Source organism: Chamaea fasciata, unplaced genomic scaffold (genome assembly GCF_029207755.1).
Source record: "Chamaea fasciata isolate MVZ Bird 193981 ecotype frontalis unplaced genomic scaffold, bChaFas1.0.hap1 SCAF_5, whole genome shotgun sequence".
Classification (NCBI taxonomy): Eukaryota; Metazoa; Chordata; class Aves; order Passeriformes; family Sylviidae; genus Chamaea; species Chamaea fasciata.
The window spans coordinates 61,385,256-61,401,368 of NW_027094090.1; the positions used below are offsets into that span (position 1 = coordinate 61,385,256).

General features: G+C 40.2%; 1 protein-coding gene across 8 annotated transcripts; it reads left to right on the forward strand.

Moving 5' to 3' along the window:
• The first annotated feature begins 23 nt into the window (after positions 1–23).
• Positions 24–15,860, forward strand: TCP11L2 (t-complex 11 like 2). 8 transcript variants are annotated; one of them, XM_066183968.1, is made up of 11 exons: positions 229–315; positions 1,123–1,592; positions 5,171–5,344; positions 6,628–6,763; positions 7,001–7,121; positions 7,808–8,028; positions 8,918–9,054; positions 10,060–10,247; positions 11,598–11,779; positions 12,532–12,704; positions 13,283–15,860. In XM_066183968.1, the coding sequence occupies exons 3-11, from the start codon at positions 5,209–5,211 to the stop codon at positions 13,525–13,527; spliced, it is 1,539 nt and encodes a 512-aa protein (XP_066040065.1). In that variant the 5' UTR covers positions 229–315; positions 1,123–1,592; positions 5,171–5,208; the 3' UTR covers positions 13,528–15,860. The 8 variants fall into 8 exon arrangements, with proteins under 8 accessions (XP_066040066.1, XP_066040063.1, XP_066040068.1 ...); XM_066183969.1 differs by lacking the exons at positions 229–315; positions 1,123–1,592 and adding an exon at positions 24–130; XM_066183966.1 differs by lacking the exon at positions 1,123–1,592 and having other exon boundaries at positions 211–315.
• Positions 15,861–16,113: the final 253 nt, after the last annotated feature.

Below are 16,113 nucleotides of genomic sequence, written 5' to 3' on the forward strand. Positions count from 1 at the left end.
CACGGCCCATTGCCAGCGCGGGGGAGTCCACCAAAACACATTCCCGTCTCGATTCATATTTCTCCACGCTTAGTGCCCGGTCGCAGGTCGAATGAGGAGATACGAGCAGTTTCTACGGGCATAAGCGGAGGTTGGTCCAAGCGGCTCGGATAACTCTCCGCTGGCAGGCAGGAAAAGATGACGTACCTCCCCCCTTCCACCGTCAGAGATGGACGTGCCCGAGGAAGACACTAATAGTCCGGGCTGGGTCTTTAAATCTGCGGGGGGGTTGTGTGCGGCCCCGGTGAGCGCCGCGCAGGACGGCGAGGGGCAGCGGTGAGTGAGCGGCTGGGGACAGCGGGGCAGGGCAGGGCTGCTCCGGCCGGTCGGCGGAGCTGACACGCGGCGGGGTGTCCGGGCACGCTGGGCGATGAGCCGCGGGGCGAGTCCGGGTCTGCGCTGGCTCGGGGGCTGCCACCCTCCTGTGCGGTGTGGGTGGCAGGGAGGTGGTGGACTGGCCCGTCGCTCTGCTGCCCCGGTGGGGCACCCGCTGCAGCAGGTGGGTTTCGCAGTTCCTGCGCTGGGTCCGTAGTTCTCCCCTTGCCCCGTGTGTCCTGGGCTTTCGCCATTCCTTAGTGCCCGCCGGGACGATCCGCCCCGACGGGCGCAGCCGCAGGGTCCCCCGTGCAGCCCCGGTCAGCAGGGCAGGGGCACCCCGAGGTCTCCCTGGAGCATGGGGGCCCGGCCGCTTAGGGGAGCGTGCCCGGGCTCGCCTTCTCTGGGGCTGACCGGGAGCCTTCCCTCCTTGCTTCTCTCCCGGACTCCCTCCCTCCCTCCGGACCTGTCCTTGGAAACGCTGTTTGTTTTGGTCAACGAGTGCCAAACTCCTGCCTTTGCTAACTGTTAAAAACATGGGGCCGGGGGAGGAGACAGGCAGCGAAACAGATGGAGGAAGAGGAGGAGCCGCCGGCTCCCCGCGGTGTCGCTCCCCCCGCGGGGAGGGGAGCGGGCAGGGCGTCCCGGGCTCCCCTCGGGGGCCGCGGCCCCTCGTCCCGTCCCCGACCCGTCCGGGCGGAGGGCAACCCGCGGGCAGCGCTCGGGGCGTTCGGCCGCATCTCACTCTCGCCGGTACCGTTTTTTAAGCTTTCACGAACAGAAGTGTCACTTCATAAGGGAAGAGCTGTGGAACTAGAAAGCTAAAGAGAAGAAATGTCGGCTGTAAGCTGTGGAAAATGAGGCGGGAGGAAATGCAAGTAACTTCTTAACAAAGGCTCTTTTCTGTTCTCGTGTCGTGAGTGCTGACAGAGGTGGAGTAACTGAAAGGGAAACTCGAGGCCAAATGAGATTCAGTCGGTGCCAGCTTGAAGATAGTAAGAATGTGTGCCCGGCAGAATAAACAAAGTCGAGACCTTCACAGTGGTAAAACTGGACAGAGCACTCCTAAGTCTCTGTGTCCATGCACACTTCCTTTGAACAAAGCAGGGCTGTGGAAAACCTTTCCTTGAAGATGGTATCTGAAGAAAAAAATCCAACAAACTGTGAAACTGTCTTCCTTCCTCCTCCCCCCGGGTGCTTCATAAAATAACTTCTAAAGCAAACCTTCAGGAACAAAAGTGTGTTTGTGTTTTCTAAAACTAACCTTATCTTGCAGTCTTGATAAGTTCTAAATTAAGAATCAAGTCAGGTGATGCAGTAACCAGTTAAAATCAAGACGCCTTTAAGCATCTACAGTTTTGTATTCATTTTTTTTAACTAAAAAGACCAATCCTCACCAATTTAAATAGCAGAAATGTTAGAATTCCTTTCTTCATTGTTAAATTAGCTAGAATCTTGGGGTTGGTACATGTAGAAGATACTTTTAGCTTGGTCTCTGAAAGAGTTTATTCTTAAAAAGCCCTACAGTATGGTACTGATTGAAAGAAAGCGAATGGTGTGATGATACCCACTGTGATGGTGTCCAATGTAATATAAGTGTAAATGTGGGTAGTCTTTAATGCAGCAGTGTAAAGCAGGTTGTAACCTCTGGCTGATCCTTTAATAGAACAAGTGGGATATTAATATGTGTATTAAAACAACAGGCTAATATGTAATAATTAATGCACAAATAAATAACACGATGGTATTGTTTTTCCAAGATGGTGAGTTACAAAGAGGTCTTGCAAGGCTGAAGGGCTTTTTGAAGTATTTTTATGTGACCATTATACTAATTTAAACCTAAAGTTCTAAATGAGCTTGGCCATTAGTTATTAATGAGAACTTCTGTGCTGTGTACAAATATGTGTGGAAAATCAGCTCTTCCAGTGTATGCTATAAAGCAAAGACCAAGTGGCTCAGTTGTCTGTTGTAACTAATTAAGTGCCATTTTTGGTTTGCACTTACCTTTCATAAGCTCAATGACTATTTTTGCCTAAGTGTTTTAGATGGCCCCTGCAGGTTCTGCTTGTATATTCACATATGTTTAGTTTGATGTGTTTATCTTTTAAACTTAGAATTTAGCAATAGTGTTCTGAATCTGCAGAGTACACCCATTCTTGCTTCCCATTGTGTTTGAAGCATTCTACCAGGAAATGTATTTAGTGTGGCAAAAGATTGCAGTGGTTTTTTGTGTCATCTCCTGTTGCAGTGTTGAAACTTCTTAAACTGAGCCTTCTGAAGCACTCTACTGACAGCTCTGCTGTCTGTATGTGTGCATGTATTGTAGGAGCAGGTATGGTCTTGGTACATCAAAATACCATTGGGCCTCTTTGAAATGCAGCTATTTGTTGCTAAAAGATCCTTTGCTGGGGCTGGTACTTATGGACTTAATGTAGATATCGAGTTCTAATTCTACCTTAACTACTTGATCATCTTGGAAATCAGAATGGGGTGGAAAATGGCAGTGCTGGCTCACCTTCATGGCTGGTTTAGTGCTTCTCTCAGCAGCACCTTGCATAGCTGAATATTTAGTAACATTGTCATACCTCGAGGTAAGAGGAAGTTCATGAAGTGGTGACGTGTAAATTGTGTGAGAGCTTTTGGGGTTTTAATGATCATTTACCTTCTTCCATGTCCTTAACACCTGAACTGAAGCAGTGGACACGCCGTGAAGTGCTCATACTCGCGAGGGATTTGCAATACTTGGAGCCACTATGCTGCGAACGACGTTAATCAAATCTTTCAACATTAATCTTCTGGAGTTTAGTTATTTGCATGGAAATAAAGGAGTGTTACACAGGATTAAAGCCTGGAAATACAGTATTCTTGTATTGAGCAAAAAAAATAGTTGGAGGGTAATAAAAACTTTGCAGGCTCTGTACGGTGTTACTGTATTTGAGTGAGCAGTTCAACATGAGGAACCTTAAGTATGTTCTATAACTAGTTTTGTCACAACTAGTTTCTGGTCAGCACTAACTTTGAGATCTGTAACACAGACTTTAATTGAAGAAATAGTTTGTTTCTTCTCTAGCGTTTATTAGTGGCCCATTTGTAATGGTAACTTAAATACAATTTCCAAACTGAAATATCTCTGCGTTTTGGGATTTTTAGGTTCTCTTGCAACTCTGTCTAGTTTAGCCAATATTGTTTTAAATATTGCTTGTTAGAAATTATAAAATTGCTGTTCTAATAAGAGTTATGATGCTTAGGATCACAGGTGATGCTGCAAGTTCTGAATGCATGCCCTCTATGTTCTAGTCAAGTGTCTCTTAGTGGCTCCTCCAGTATAGTGATAAACTGGTAGCTGTGTTCTTGCTAATGGGACCAATTCTTTTCACAAAAAAACCCAGCATAAAGTATGACATAAATAAGGTGCTCAAGTGCATCCTCTTTCCTCTTGGGAGAGGAGGAAGAGTAAACATACACTTAAGAAATGTTAATCATCTCAATTAACAGGGGAGCACTCATCAGTGTAGTAGCTCATCAAGTTATAAAGGCCTATTCAAGTTGAGTTGGTACCCAAGCTGTATCTAGGTGCCAGCATAAAGAAATCGTCATTTTCACTACCTTTTATCTAGGAGGTCCTTTTACCCAGGACCCCACAAAATGTTGATTCATATAAGTACAGACAAAGATTATTGTTTTATTGCCAAAAGTGTTTTTTTTCCAAGCTCAGCAGTTGCAAAGTGTGGTATTCCCTGCCTACTGAAGTTGATGTGGTTTAATAATAAATGAAGTTATATATTAGTTAAATTTGCTGATGGAAACCATTGCTGGTTATGTCTCGTCATAAAGTCCACTACAGAATGCTTCATGGCCATAGTCAGAGATGGACAGCTACTTTTGGTATCTGGGCCAAATTCCTTTGGTAGTAATTACAGCTGACTTCCAGCTTCTCATTTTAGTATTATTATGAACATATTTTTCGCTTCCTGTCATGCAGTTGTTAATCATCTGTATCACACTGTGCAGCTGTCCACATTTTCTGCAATTGCGGATTATCTGCCTGGGAGGCAGTTTCTTTACATAGTAAGAAACACTGTGGAGCACAGTACTTCCCAGTGGAGGTTGTTGTCTGTGCTAAATGGAATGTTAGAGGCTCAGAGTTGCCATTCGGCTTAAACCAGAAAACCCATCCACCTTCACCGCCAGGAGGAGTGGGGTTTGAGTCTGTGCCATTGTTGATCTGATTCTGAGCACAGACCCTCCTAAAGCACCAGGCCAGACTTTCAGCTGCACCCTGTCAGAAATGTAACATTCTGAATTTACTTGTCTGTTCTCCCTCTGCAACTTCTGTGTTTGCTTCACAGTCCTTACCCTCGGTGCAGCCTGTTTGTGGGAGGAAACTCATTGCTAAACACCACTTCTTTGTGAAGTCAGGTGTGGGCTGGTAACATCATGAGATGCCTTCGTGGACCTTGAAAACTACCAAAAGTCTTGCAACAAGCAGTTTCAGGGGTTCCTGTGGGTAGTCTTTCATTTCTTAAAATATAATCAGTTTAGGGATCGTTTCCAGTATAATCATTAATATAAAACATATATATAAACATATATATAGGGTATAAAACAGCTGAAGGTACAAAGCTTTCTTACAGAACAGGTTAATTTGTTGATAACTCTATGATTCTGCATGTCAAATCAGATCCTTTCCTTTGCTTTCCCCATTTAGGAAAGGCAACTACTTGATCTTCATTCACAGTAAAATGATCAGTAGCTAACTTTGAGAAACAAACAAAAGTAAGTGTTGGTTTTATGGAAATTGTGTTTGTTTTTCCAGGTCTTGTTTACTGTGTAAACAAGGTAAAGGGAATCAGAATGCCTCTCAATGATGACCAGAACAGTGACTCAGAGTCTTCACGCCTCTCGGAAAGCACAGCTTCTTCCAGTGATTCAGAATATTCCAGGCAGAGCTTTAACAGTGATTCTTCGAGCAAACCCGGCTCCCCAGCATGTAAGCCTGTTTCAGCCTTACCTGCATTGTGCATGGACCAATAAGGCTAACTTTCCTTGTTTCTCTTTGCTGTCATGGGTAGAACCTGGGATTCTGAATCTGTTTAGGAGTATTAAGAGAGAGGCATGGCTTTCTCTCTGCTGCGAAGCAGTACATCTCCTGTGTGTGGAACACCAGCAGCAGCTGTATCCATGGGGTTCTCCCTGTGCACTCTTTCCCTTCAAAAAGTGTAAGAAAAGTGTGTCACCATGGTCTTCCTAACCTTGACATTGGTAGCAGCCTGCCACTCAACCAGATATGCCTTTGTACAAAGGGTAGGTTTCTTCTGTTTGATCCCTGCACTTAAAAATTAATTCTGTAACTTACGTATTTGTAATACCGTATCAAGTTACATGTAATTAATCTTGAATTCGCATTTTTCTTTCATAAATACTAGAATCAAATATAAAATGCACATTTGCACAAGGAAGATAATTTGAGTAATGGTAAATAAAACCTTGGTTACGATGTGGTTCATGTGTGTCTGTAAGCATTTGCAGACCATGCTTACTTCTTACATCTATGTAAATGAAGTCTTACATTAAAACAACCTTGTTAGTGGAGCTGCCGTAGGCAGCTGGCTCTTTGTCCTTCTTTGTTACCAGTCTTCCAAATGCTAAATTAAGGTACAGAATTTCAAGATTTAGAAACTTTAGGAATTTGGTCTTGTTTTCCAATATAGAGTTTGTTTTGTCATTGCTGCCAACTCCTAAAAAATTGGGTATGACTTATATTCCACAGCAGATAAAAGATCTGCTGATCTTAAGTGGGTGGGTTTGCAAGTCAGTAACTTCCAAACCTTTTCAAGTCAGTAACTTCCAAACCTTTTCAACAGGCAAGATAGCCATCATGTGCTCAGAATTATAGAGGACATCCAGTGTCTCTTACTGCCTGTGCTTTTGGGTTGGGTGGCTTTGGCAGAACAGCTAGTAGGAAATCTGTGGAACGCAAGATCCCATTTTAAAGGAAAAAAGATATCTTTGTTCAGATGCAGAAATATGAAAATGCTCCTCAAAATGTTTTGAGGCTTGTGTGGTACTTCCCCACAGACACACACACCCCTGATAAGCTGGGAGTTTCCTGAGTTAGTGTTTTAGGAAGATATAAAGACTTGGTAATCTTGGGTTGCTTCTTCCAGAGTACTGAAGTCCAATTAGCAGGCAGTAAAATTTCTAGGTTTTAGTATATTCAGTTGTACTTATCAGCTACAGATATTTGGCTTGAATTGATCTTGTTTGTTCCAGCAGCAAGCCCTCCCAAGGTTATCACATTTGATGAACTGATGGCAGCTACAAGAAATCTGTCAAACTGGACTCTAGCTCATGAAATTGCTGTAAATGCAAATTTTTGCATAAAACATGAAGACTACCCACAAAACAGGTAAGAGCCTGAATTTTGCAAGAAGCAGTGCTGGTGCTGGAAGGAGCGGAGAAATGAATGGAGCAGTCTAGACTGTGTTTTGGGAGCTGATTATCCATCACCCAAGAAAGATGTGGTTGCAGGGCATAATATCTAAGGAGGTGTGTTTCCCCACAAGTGATCAGTCTCATCTAAAATAGTTACAAGGACAAAAACTAGTTGGGAGTCTTTTCCATATCTAATTGATTTACTGCACAGCTTTGCAGGCACAGTGAAACAAATTGTACACAAGGCATTTTGGGATCATTTGGAATCAGAACTGAATGAAGATCCTCCAGAATACAAACATGCTATCAAGCTCTTTGAGGAAATTAAGGAGGTAATGTTGTTCTTTCTTTGTATTGTTTTGTCAGCTTAGCTCTAAGGGACCCGTTTAGTTCACTGAAGGGTCTCCCTAACTTAGCTGAGCCGACACCTTCTAGTTCTTCCTCTTATAATGTGAAGCTATGATTATTCAGAGCTGAAAATAGATGTCTATTTGTAGTATATTTATATTAACCAGGAATATGGCCACAAACAAACTGTGGCATGTTCACTCAACCTTCACTGCACAGTGATCAGTTGGAAGTCATCTCTTTTCCCAAAGCTTCACATCTCTACTAGCCTGTTTTCAGAACCATACTGTGAGCTTAGGGCATGAACAAGAATATAAACATGACTGCACCTGCCCACTTAGACTTCATTGTTTGATTATTGTACAGGTGAGCATACAAACCTTAAATCCTGGCACAATACTAAGTCTTTCAGAATTTTAAGTTAGTAAATGTTTGTTTTACAGGGCAGCCTCCTAGCTTTTGAAGGAGTCTAGTTGTTGACTTGCTTTTTGCTTTGTTGGCTTTGAGCATTTTTGCAAAACTTTTTTCCCCACTACCTTTGATAAAGTTCTGTCTTAAAATCTGTCAACTATATACACCTGACATGAATACTAAAATTTCACTCAAGTGTGTTTCCTAAGTGGCTTGGTTTTTATTGATAAGCTTTTCCTTTTTTCCCCTTCTACTTTAGATTCTTCTTTCCTTCCTGACTCCTGGAGCAAACAGGATTCACAATCAAATTTGTGAAGTTCTAGATACGGATCTTATAAGACAGCAGGCAGAACACAATGCTGTTGATATTCCTGGGCTAGCTAACTATATCATCAACACTATGGGAAAGTTATGCGCTCCAATAAGAGACAACGACATAAAACAGTTAAAAGCAACTGACAATATTGTAGAGTTACTGAGGTTGGTATTTGAATGTGGTTTTTGGAGAAAAGAACTCCTCTCTGAAAGGGTAGTAGACAGTGGAAGGTGGGGGGCTGGGTAAAGGAAGTCTAAAATTGGGTCAGTTTGCATAACACCTGTTCTCAAACTATAGGAAGACTTCCTGAAGCATTAAAGGGCAAGAGCTCTGACACACCGACCAGATTGAGTATCTTACTTTGTAATGAAATGGGTAGGATACCTAGATGAAAGCAGGCAGCTCTGAACATCTAAGCCAACAACTCTTGCAATAATCTTTGTTTCAGAAACTCTTTTTTTCTCTCTTGTTCATTCTTACAGAATGTAAACAGCACACTTGTACGGTTTCTTCCTGAAGTGTTAATTGCCTGCTTCTTGTGGAAGGCCAAACTTTAGATTTAAAAGCTCTTCAGTTATGATCTTACTGCTTGAACTTGAGTAAAACATTTTCATTACCGGGCCGAAAACAGTGGTCCTTAGGTACACTGAAATATTAAGAGTAAGTGGTAGTTGTTCTCTTGTGTATATATAGGGATCAAAGCAACTGGGTCAGGATTGTTTCTCATACTGCAATCAGTGACCAAAAGGTTAAAAGCTATTAATTTAGGCTGAAATATACCGATCCATGTAGTTTTTGAAAAACTTATAGGGCTGTAGCATTTAGTGATGCTACATTAGTCCTGTTCTCTTTAACTTAGACCAACCCTTATATATACTACTCCTTCAAGAATTCCAGATTATAGGTAACGTATCTGTTTACTCTGAAATGTCAGTGAAGGAGTTCACTGCTCCCAGAATTGAAATTAAAGTGATAATGTACATGTGCTTCATGTGTCCTGGTGAAAATCAATAGGCTAAATTAAACTCTGAAATTTTAAATTCCTCTTTTCAGACAAATATTCCATGTTTTGGACCTGATGAAAGTGGATATGGCAAATTATACAATTAAAAGTCTTAGACCATACCTCTGGCATAACTTGGTGGATTACGAAAGAACAAAATTCCAGGAAATTCTTGAAGAAACCCCAAGTATGTACCGTGCTATATTTAATTTAAACCTTTCTTTGAAAAGAAGACTGTTTAAATATGTGCTGTGAAAACTCTGTAAGTTCCAGAGGGAGCTTAGAGGAAAACCTAAATTTCTTGTCTGTATCTAAGTAATGGAAATATTTTTTGACAAGCTATCACTGGGTGATGGCTTAACTTGCTGTCAAGTTTGTCTCTAATCTGGGGCACTTTCAGACAAACTTATATTTGCCAAACTGGTTGGTGTCTGGAAAACAAACAAGAGGTGACTCTTGGTGTCTGGATGCAGAAGCTCTACATAAGATGAGACTTTTCTCTTCTGTGTACAACGGTTCTGTTGTTACTGTGAAGTAAACATGTAAAACCAGTTAGTATGCCTGAAACTTGGAAGGGGTAAGATCAATTTTTTAATAAAAAGTCAGGCTCTGAACAAAATTTCTTAGATGATACAAAGTCAACTTAAAACCATTATTACGCGCTTTGTGTAATTTGGTTAAACAGTGTTCAGAAATACATCCTCCAAGAAAAATAGTGAGCTTGCTAACATCTGGAGCAGTGGCTTCTAAAATGGGAGCTCTAAGCCACTGATAGGGCCTGCAGTGTTCATATAATGCAGCCTGAGAAAAGCTGTACCACAACAAATCAAATGTTTTAATTGTCATTTGCCTCTACTTTTTGGTTTTATGCCCTGTCTGATAAGTGGCCTCTCCGGAAAAAGGAAAACAATCCTTTGTGAACTCAAATTTTGAGACTTCTATTACCTAAAAATCTTGTCTGAAGTCTTAACAATTTGTGGCCGGGTTTGCACAAACCATGTAGAATTTAGAGGTGTCCAGAACATCAGTGGAAGAAAATGAGTGAGAGAATTACTGTGTGTGAAGACTCAGCTGTCCACTCTAAGTCTTCAGAAGTTTGATTTTTTTACTTCTTCAGAAGCTGTTTTTTTCTCGAGGTAGTGCTTCTTTTGATGAAGGCATGCAGTAAATCTGTGCTATTTGCAATACTTAGGTGCTCTGAATCTCACAACAGAATGGATAAAGGAATCGATAGAAGATGAATTGTCATCTATTTCTGATGAGTCTTCATCATCCCCTGGTGCTGATAGTAGTTCAAAACCAATTATTAGTCCTACACTGGTGCTAAACAATGGCTACTTGAAACTGTTACAGTGGGATTATTGCAAAACATTTCCAGAGGTAAGAAACGTATTTTGGTGTCCTCAGATTGCCAGCTATATGAAATCATTGGTGTGATATAATAATCCTGCTATTGATGACAGTAAGTGAATATTCTCTTGCACTCCTTAAATTCCTGCACAGTAAATTTGAAATTTGGAGATTATATTCTAGTCCAGTTTCTGAAATTTGAGATGGGCAAGTCAACAACCAGAAAAGAACAAGGTAAAGGTTGTTCTCCCTCTTTCCAATCATAGCTCACCAGCTCCACCCTAAGAGCAGTCTTGGCTGTGGTCAAAGGCTGGGCCTTGTATTGACAGTACTTGGCTTTCTCTGTCTTTAAAAGAGCTGGCTGTTGCACCCTGTTTTCCTAACAGCAGCAGGAATTGGTGGGATCACTGTTTGGAACAGAATCAGTAAAAAGCTAAGGCTGCCAAAGTAGGTATTTACCCTTTCTCAGTGCATGTAAATTATTGCTTCAAGACTCAGTGGTCAGTTTTTCCCTCCAGTTCCTGATTACTGACCTCTGTAACTTTCCAGAAAGCCAGTGTGAAATTTGCCTTCAGTGGGGGCTAAAATTTGCGTTGCCAGGGAGGGCCTTAGCTACATGTAGGGTGGCCTGGCAGAGAATTTGCTAAATACATAGGGATGCTCTTGGTGTTCTCAGCCAGTGGACAGAAGGGAAAACATTTTCTTACCTTTCTGTGAATGGTTTCGATTAAAAACTACATATAGATGTCCTTTTGTGGATCTAGTTTGCCATACTATGAAATTGCTACCAACTACAGTTGGATGTTAATGCCCCAGTGCTGCTCAGGATGAGCTCTTTGTAACCTAAAATTAACTCCGGCTATGTCTTGCTGTGGGGATTACTTATGTTCCTGGTATGATCAGCTGGCTTTTTGCCTGGAGTAGGTGATGTTTCACTTGTAGAACCTGCTTTGGTGGTTGTCAAGCACAGTTGTTCATTATTATCCATCAGTTACAAATCTTGGCATTTTTTCAAGACACCCAAATCCGGAAGACTATTCTGTCTGTAACTTGGTCATTACAATGTCCTCTGGATCCTCAGAGCATTCCATGTCGTGGGCTGAATTGTTGGTTGCAGTTTGGTCAGCAGTGATGAGGAATAAGGTGCAATGTCCTCAGTTTCCTCATTACTTTTCTTCCCATCACAGGTTTGCTTCTGGTACTTGTACATAATGCCACTTCATGCTATACTACATATTTAGGGTATTTGAGTGGCTGTTTCCTTTGGGTTTGTGTATTTGTGATTAAAACTAGTAGTGCTTCATGACTACATCCTAGATCTTCCGTTTCCTGTCTCTCTCCCTCCATATTCCTAAATTAGTATTATTGTTTCAATTCTAGACTCTAATAACAGATGAAGTTCGTCTTCAGGAGCTGAGAGAAAAGCTCAATCAGTTAAAAGTCATAGCTTGTGTTTCTCTCATAACAAACAACATGGTGGGTGCAGCAATTGTAGATGTGCCTGATTTTGCTGACCAGCTGAAAAGGATCTCCCTTCCTCTTCTTGAAGGCATGAACAAGAAGTAAGGCCTTTTTTTACTCCTTTTTTAACTTCTTTTTTTTTTTTTTTTTTTTTTTTTTTTTTTTTTTTGACAGGAAACAATTGGAAACAATTCTAGTGGCATAGCTGGTGCTTTGTTACTAATAGGAAGATACCAAATTTTAATCATTCATATATTCCCTTTATGATAGAAGGCCACTATATGTTAGATGTGTTTTCAAAGGTAGATTTTAATGAAATCTTAGTCTTGATGTTTATGTACAGATTTTGCAACCTAGTAGGAGAATTCATTCATACACTCCTAATACTGGGGAGACTGTGTCAATACATTCACTAAATCCTCTTGGGAGTTGCGTCAAACTTCTTGTTGGTAGTTCAAGTTACTTGGCTGCCTATTTCTTTGTCTGCTTGTATTACAAGCAAATCTGATGTATGTGGCTGCCTTTTAGGAGAGTTTTCCACTCTGTTTTTTCTCAGGAAATGCTATGCACGTGGCCCAGAAAAACACTTAGGCACAAGGATGACGTGAACGCTGTCACTGCTGCACACTTGAAATTACCTTTCCCATTTGAATCACAACTAGATCCTTATTTTATCTTCCACATAGAGATTTTCGTGCGTATGTAGGTTTACATAAATCTGCAGCAAAAGATGAAAACTTTTCAGAATTCTCATTGCAGAGACCAGGTTTAAAATAAAAGGGATATATGTGAGGGCACTTTACAACCTATGCTACAGAAACTGCAGAATTTAATGCTTTTCTGTTTCTTGCAGAAGTTTTGACTTGAAGGAGGCTCTGAATGCTATTGGCATCCATATTTGCAGCACAGTGAACAAGTCTCTAAGTGAAAGAGGTGTTCCCACTCTTACTGAAGAAATGCAGAGTAATTTAATGGGTCAAATCGCTCATATTGTTGAGAAGAATAATCCTGTCTGTTCCTTGATTGGTAAGTAAGATACTACCCAATTGTCAAATTGTATGTGTCTGTTTGTAAACTTACTCCAACAAGCTTAATCAACTGTCTAATTATCTTCCAAAAGCATTTTCTTACTGCAGTAAAATACTGGCTCAACTATGACTAAGGAAATGTCGTTTGCTTAGAAATGGTGTTCTTGGTATGCTGCAGAGTGTGGTTAGTCACAGCTAGAAATAATTGTAAAAATGCATGTAGAGACAAGCCTAGGCAGCCTAGTATTTTGGAGAAGAATGTAGAAAAAAATGAGTGTTATTTAGTCTTCTGTCCATTCTGGGTTAAAACCTAGTGGGTTTGGTTTTTTTCCCTTTGAGTCTATTTCATATTAGTTAATGTAACTTGTTGCAGTGGGTTTGTGCTGTGTTCACCTTGCAGTAGCCAAATTTAAGAAGCTTACAGTATTGTTTCCCACCCCAACACAATCTTGGGAAAGAGTTGTTGCTTATATTGTTGGATTTTTTTGCTGTGCTGATGTGCAGGGTGCTTACAAAGTGACTGTGGCATCATCTTGGTTTACATTTATTCTGAGCACACTTTATATTCCATTTCAGACAAACGAATCCAGCTCTTCATGAGAAGCTTGCTTGCTCTTCCGAGTTTTCAGAAGTGTATGCCTACTATGCCAGGAGGCCTTTCTGTGATTCAGGCAGAGATGGAGTGTCTGGGATCTCAGTATGCAAGCATTGTAAACTTCAATAAAAAAGTGTATGGACCATTCTATGCAAACATACTTAGAAAACTGCTTTTTCCTGAGGCAGCAATGGAGAAAACAGAAGCAGAAGCATCTAGCAATTAAAAAATGTACCTTTTTTTAATCTTCCAAGACAGTGGGGGAGTCACATCTCTAAGAACAGCCTACTCCAGTGACTGTTGATGGGAAGAGGTCTTGTAAAATGTATACAGATAGTTTCTGAAATTCACTGTAAAGAAATTAATGTCAAGGTCATATATATATTTTAAAAGAAAAATATTTGTTTAATGGATTGTCACTTGTAATGGCCAGTGAATTATTAATTTCCATAGCAAACATTTATTATGACTCACAGTGGGAAAGAGCTGGCAATGTACTTACTGTTTTGCCACCATCAAAACAATGTTATTTTTCAACTCAAATATATTTACATACATAGCACTGCATATTAGGAAATGACAAAACAACTGTAGATAAAATGTCCTATTGCTTACACTGTATTTTTGTAGAGTAACATCTCAGACAACAATTATGTTTCTGAAAATACTTTGAAGAAGAAAGTTAGCATAGCTGCTTGAGTAACCAAACCCAGGTTCGTACTCGGCCAAGTTCAGGTACTCTTGCAATTACTGGACCCAGAACTTTGCCTCTGTTACATTAAGGAAAGTGTTACAAGCTGTTTGCAGGATAGCAGTTACAGAAGCAGCATGCACCACTTCAAGTAGGAATCATTCAGAACTTCTCAACTCTAATTGAGATTAACAATAAACACCTAAGAAACATGATTTTGGGGGGGTGGAGTAAATTTCTGTATATAGTGTGTATAAGCATTTTGTTTATTCAGTGGAGGTCAGACAGATTTTTAATACATGTATGTATTGATCTTTGAGCCTAATGGATGGGTATGAAGTATTTTTAAGTTAGGTCTTTCTAACCTTTATTCCCTAAAGCACTTAAAACTGACCTTACAGCGTAGCACAGAAGAACTACCCCTTATCCAAGAGAATGTAAGTTTCTCACAAGATACTCTTAGACCTGAAAGCAAGAACCCAAGTAATTAGTAATTTCTGAAAATATTATTAGATTCACTTTTTTATGGAGTGTGTGAGAAATGCTCCTGTTTTCCTAAAATTTCTTTGGACTGGGCTCCCATACTTAGTTCCCATTTAAGACATTGGAAATCTTGCATACAGGAATTGAATAGGATTGAAATTGAGAAATGTGGAAGTGAAATTCCTAAGTTTACACAGGCTATATTTTGCATCAGATTACTGGGATTAGATAGTGCTGGAATACATATTATAGACATGTTCTTGTCTATGAAATTTAATAATTTACTTGAAAATGATATTTTAATATATTACCATATAATACTTCTTTTAAGATGTCATATACAGAAAACCCTAGCGTGGTACAAGTTAGAGCTTGTTTTTAATATTTTATATTACAATCTATTTTTTATGAAGAGACAAAACCTGTAAAAGTATCATGCATCACACAAATTATGTACATTACTGTGTCTATCATAAAGGTCTAGAAAAAACTGGGCATTTATTAGCACTGTGGTTTTGTAGTCCATTTCTACAGGAATGTGTACTCTTTCTAGCAAAGGAAATTACTTCTATTCAGTTGTTCTTCAGTGTCCAAGGACTTTGGTCACATGTACATGTTAAGGTACATGTACATGTTACTTTCTTCCAAATGCCTTTTTTAGAGAAATTTCTCTAGTGCACTTCTGTTCTATCCCTTGTGAAAACATTGCACAAAATAAAGATGAACACATATTTTAAAGGGAACTGTTTCCTGGAAAACCTGAGAGAAAGGAACTCTTAGACTATAACTGTGCCACTAGTTAAGCCAGGCTTGCTCAGATGAATATGAAATTTTGGTAGGCAATTCAAAATCATTAAGAGGAATGCATTTCAAAAGCAGGTAGGGGGAATGAATCGTAAAGATTTGCTACAACTTTAGAAATACCTACATGATTTTGAGCTTCAGCCAAAAGAGGATTTTATGAACATGTGAAGGTGATTGCTCACATGATTACGAACTTACTATTTTAATATTTTATATGCATTTGATTGTACAAGCAAATATCAAACTATAGCTCTTTAATGAACTGGGGAAACTGTCATACTAGTTTTCACCAGTAAGAAAGCATTTATTGGGAGGGTTGGTAATTAGGGTGACTTGTAAAGGGCATTTTATAGCATGGCCTGTGTTTCAAGTGATTGTTTAATGTGTTTAAATGTTTCAGACATGGACATTGCATCTGTTTAATGTCATGTGTTGCATGCTGTTTGTGCTACTGAGTCTGAAATGCACTTGCCTCTACTCTATAAAGTTGTCCTTGTGAAACAAGATGCCATTCTGTAGTAGCTTTGTTAAAAAACAAGTATTTGAGGGTTTGTATGCATTAAATTTTGTTTGTGATACCATCAGTGGTGAAAAGCCATTTTTACAAACTTTATTAAATGCAACGGATTGTTAAATGCCAAAGATGACTCCACTAATATTCTGTTGTGACCGTTTTTCTGTTACTTCTCGGGAGCAGCTCCAGTGCGCAGTAATGACTTTAACCCAGCTGTACAAATAATACTCACACAGTGCCTGCTTAAATCTGACTACTTGGACGAAGGATGTATTGGGTTTGCATGGCAGAGTTGGAGGGCGAGCGGACTGCAGGGGTGG

Coding starts and splice junctions, on each gene's coding strand:
- TCP11L2 (XM_066183969.1), top strand. CDS start 5,209: ATGCCTCTCAATGATGACCAGAACAGTGACTCAGAGTCTTCACGCCTC. Junction 5,345..6,627: donor CAAACCCGGCTCCCCAGCAT/GTAAGCCTGTTT, acceptor TGTTTGTTCCAG/CAGCAAGCCCTCCCAAGGTT. Junction 10,248..11,597: donor ATTGCAAAACATTTCCAGAG/GTAAGAAACGTA, acceptor TTTCAATTCTAG/ACTCTAATAACAGATGAAGT.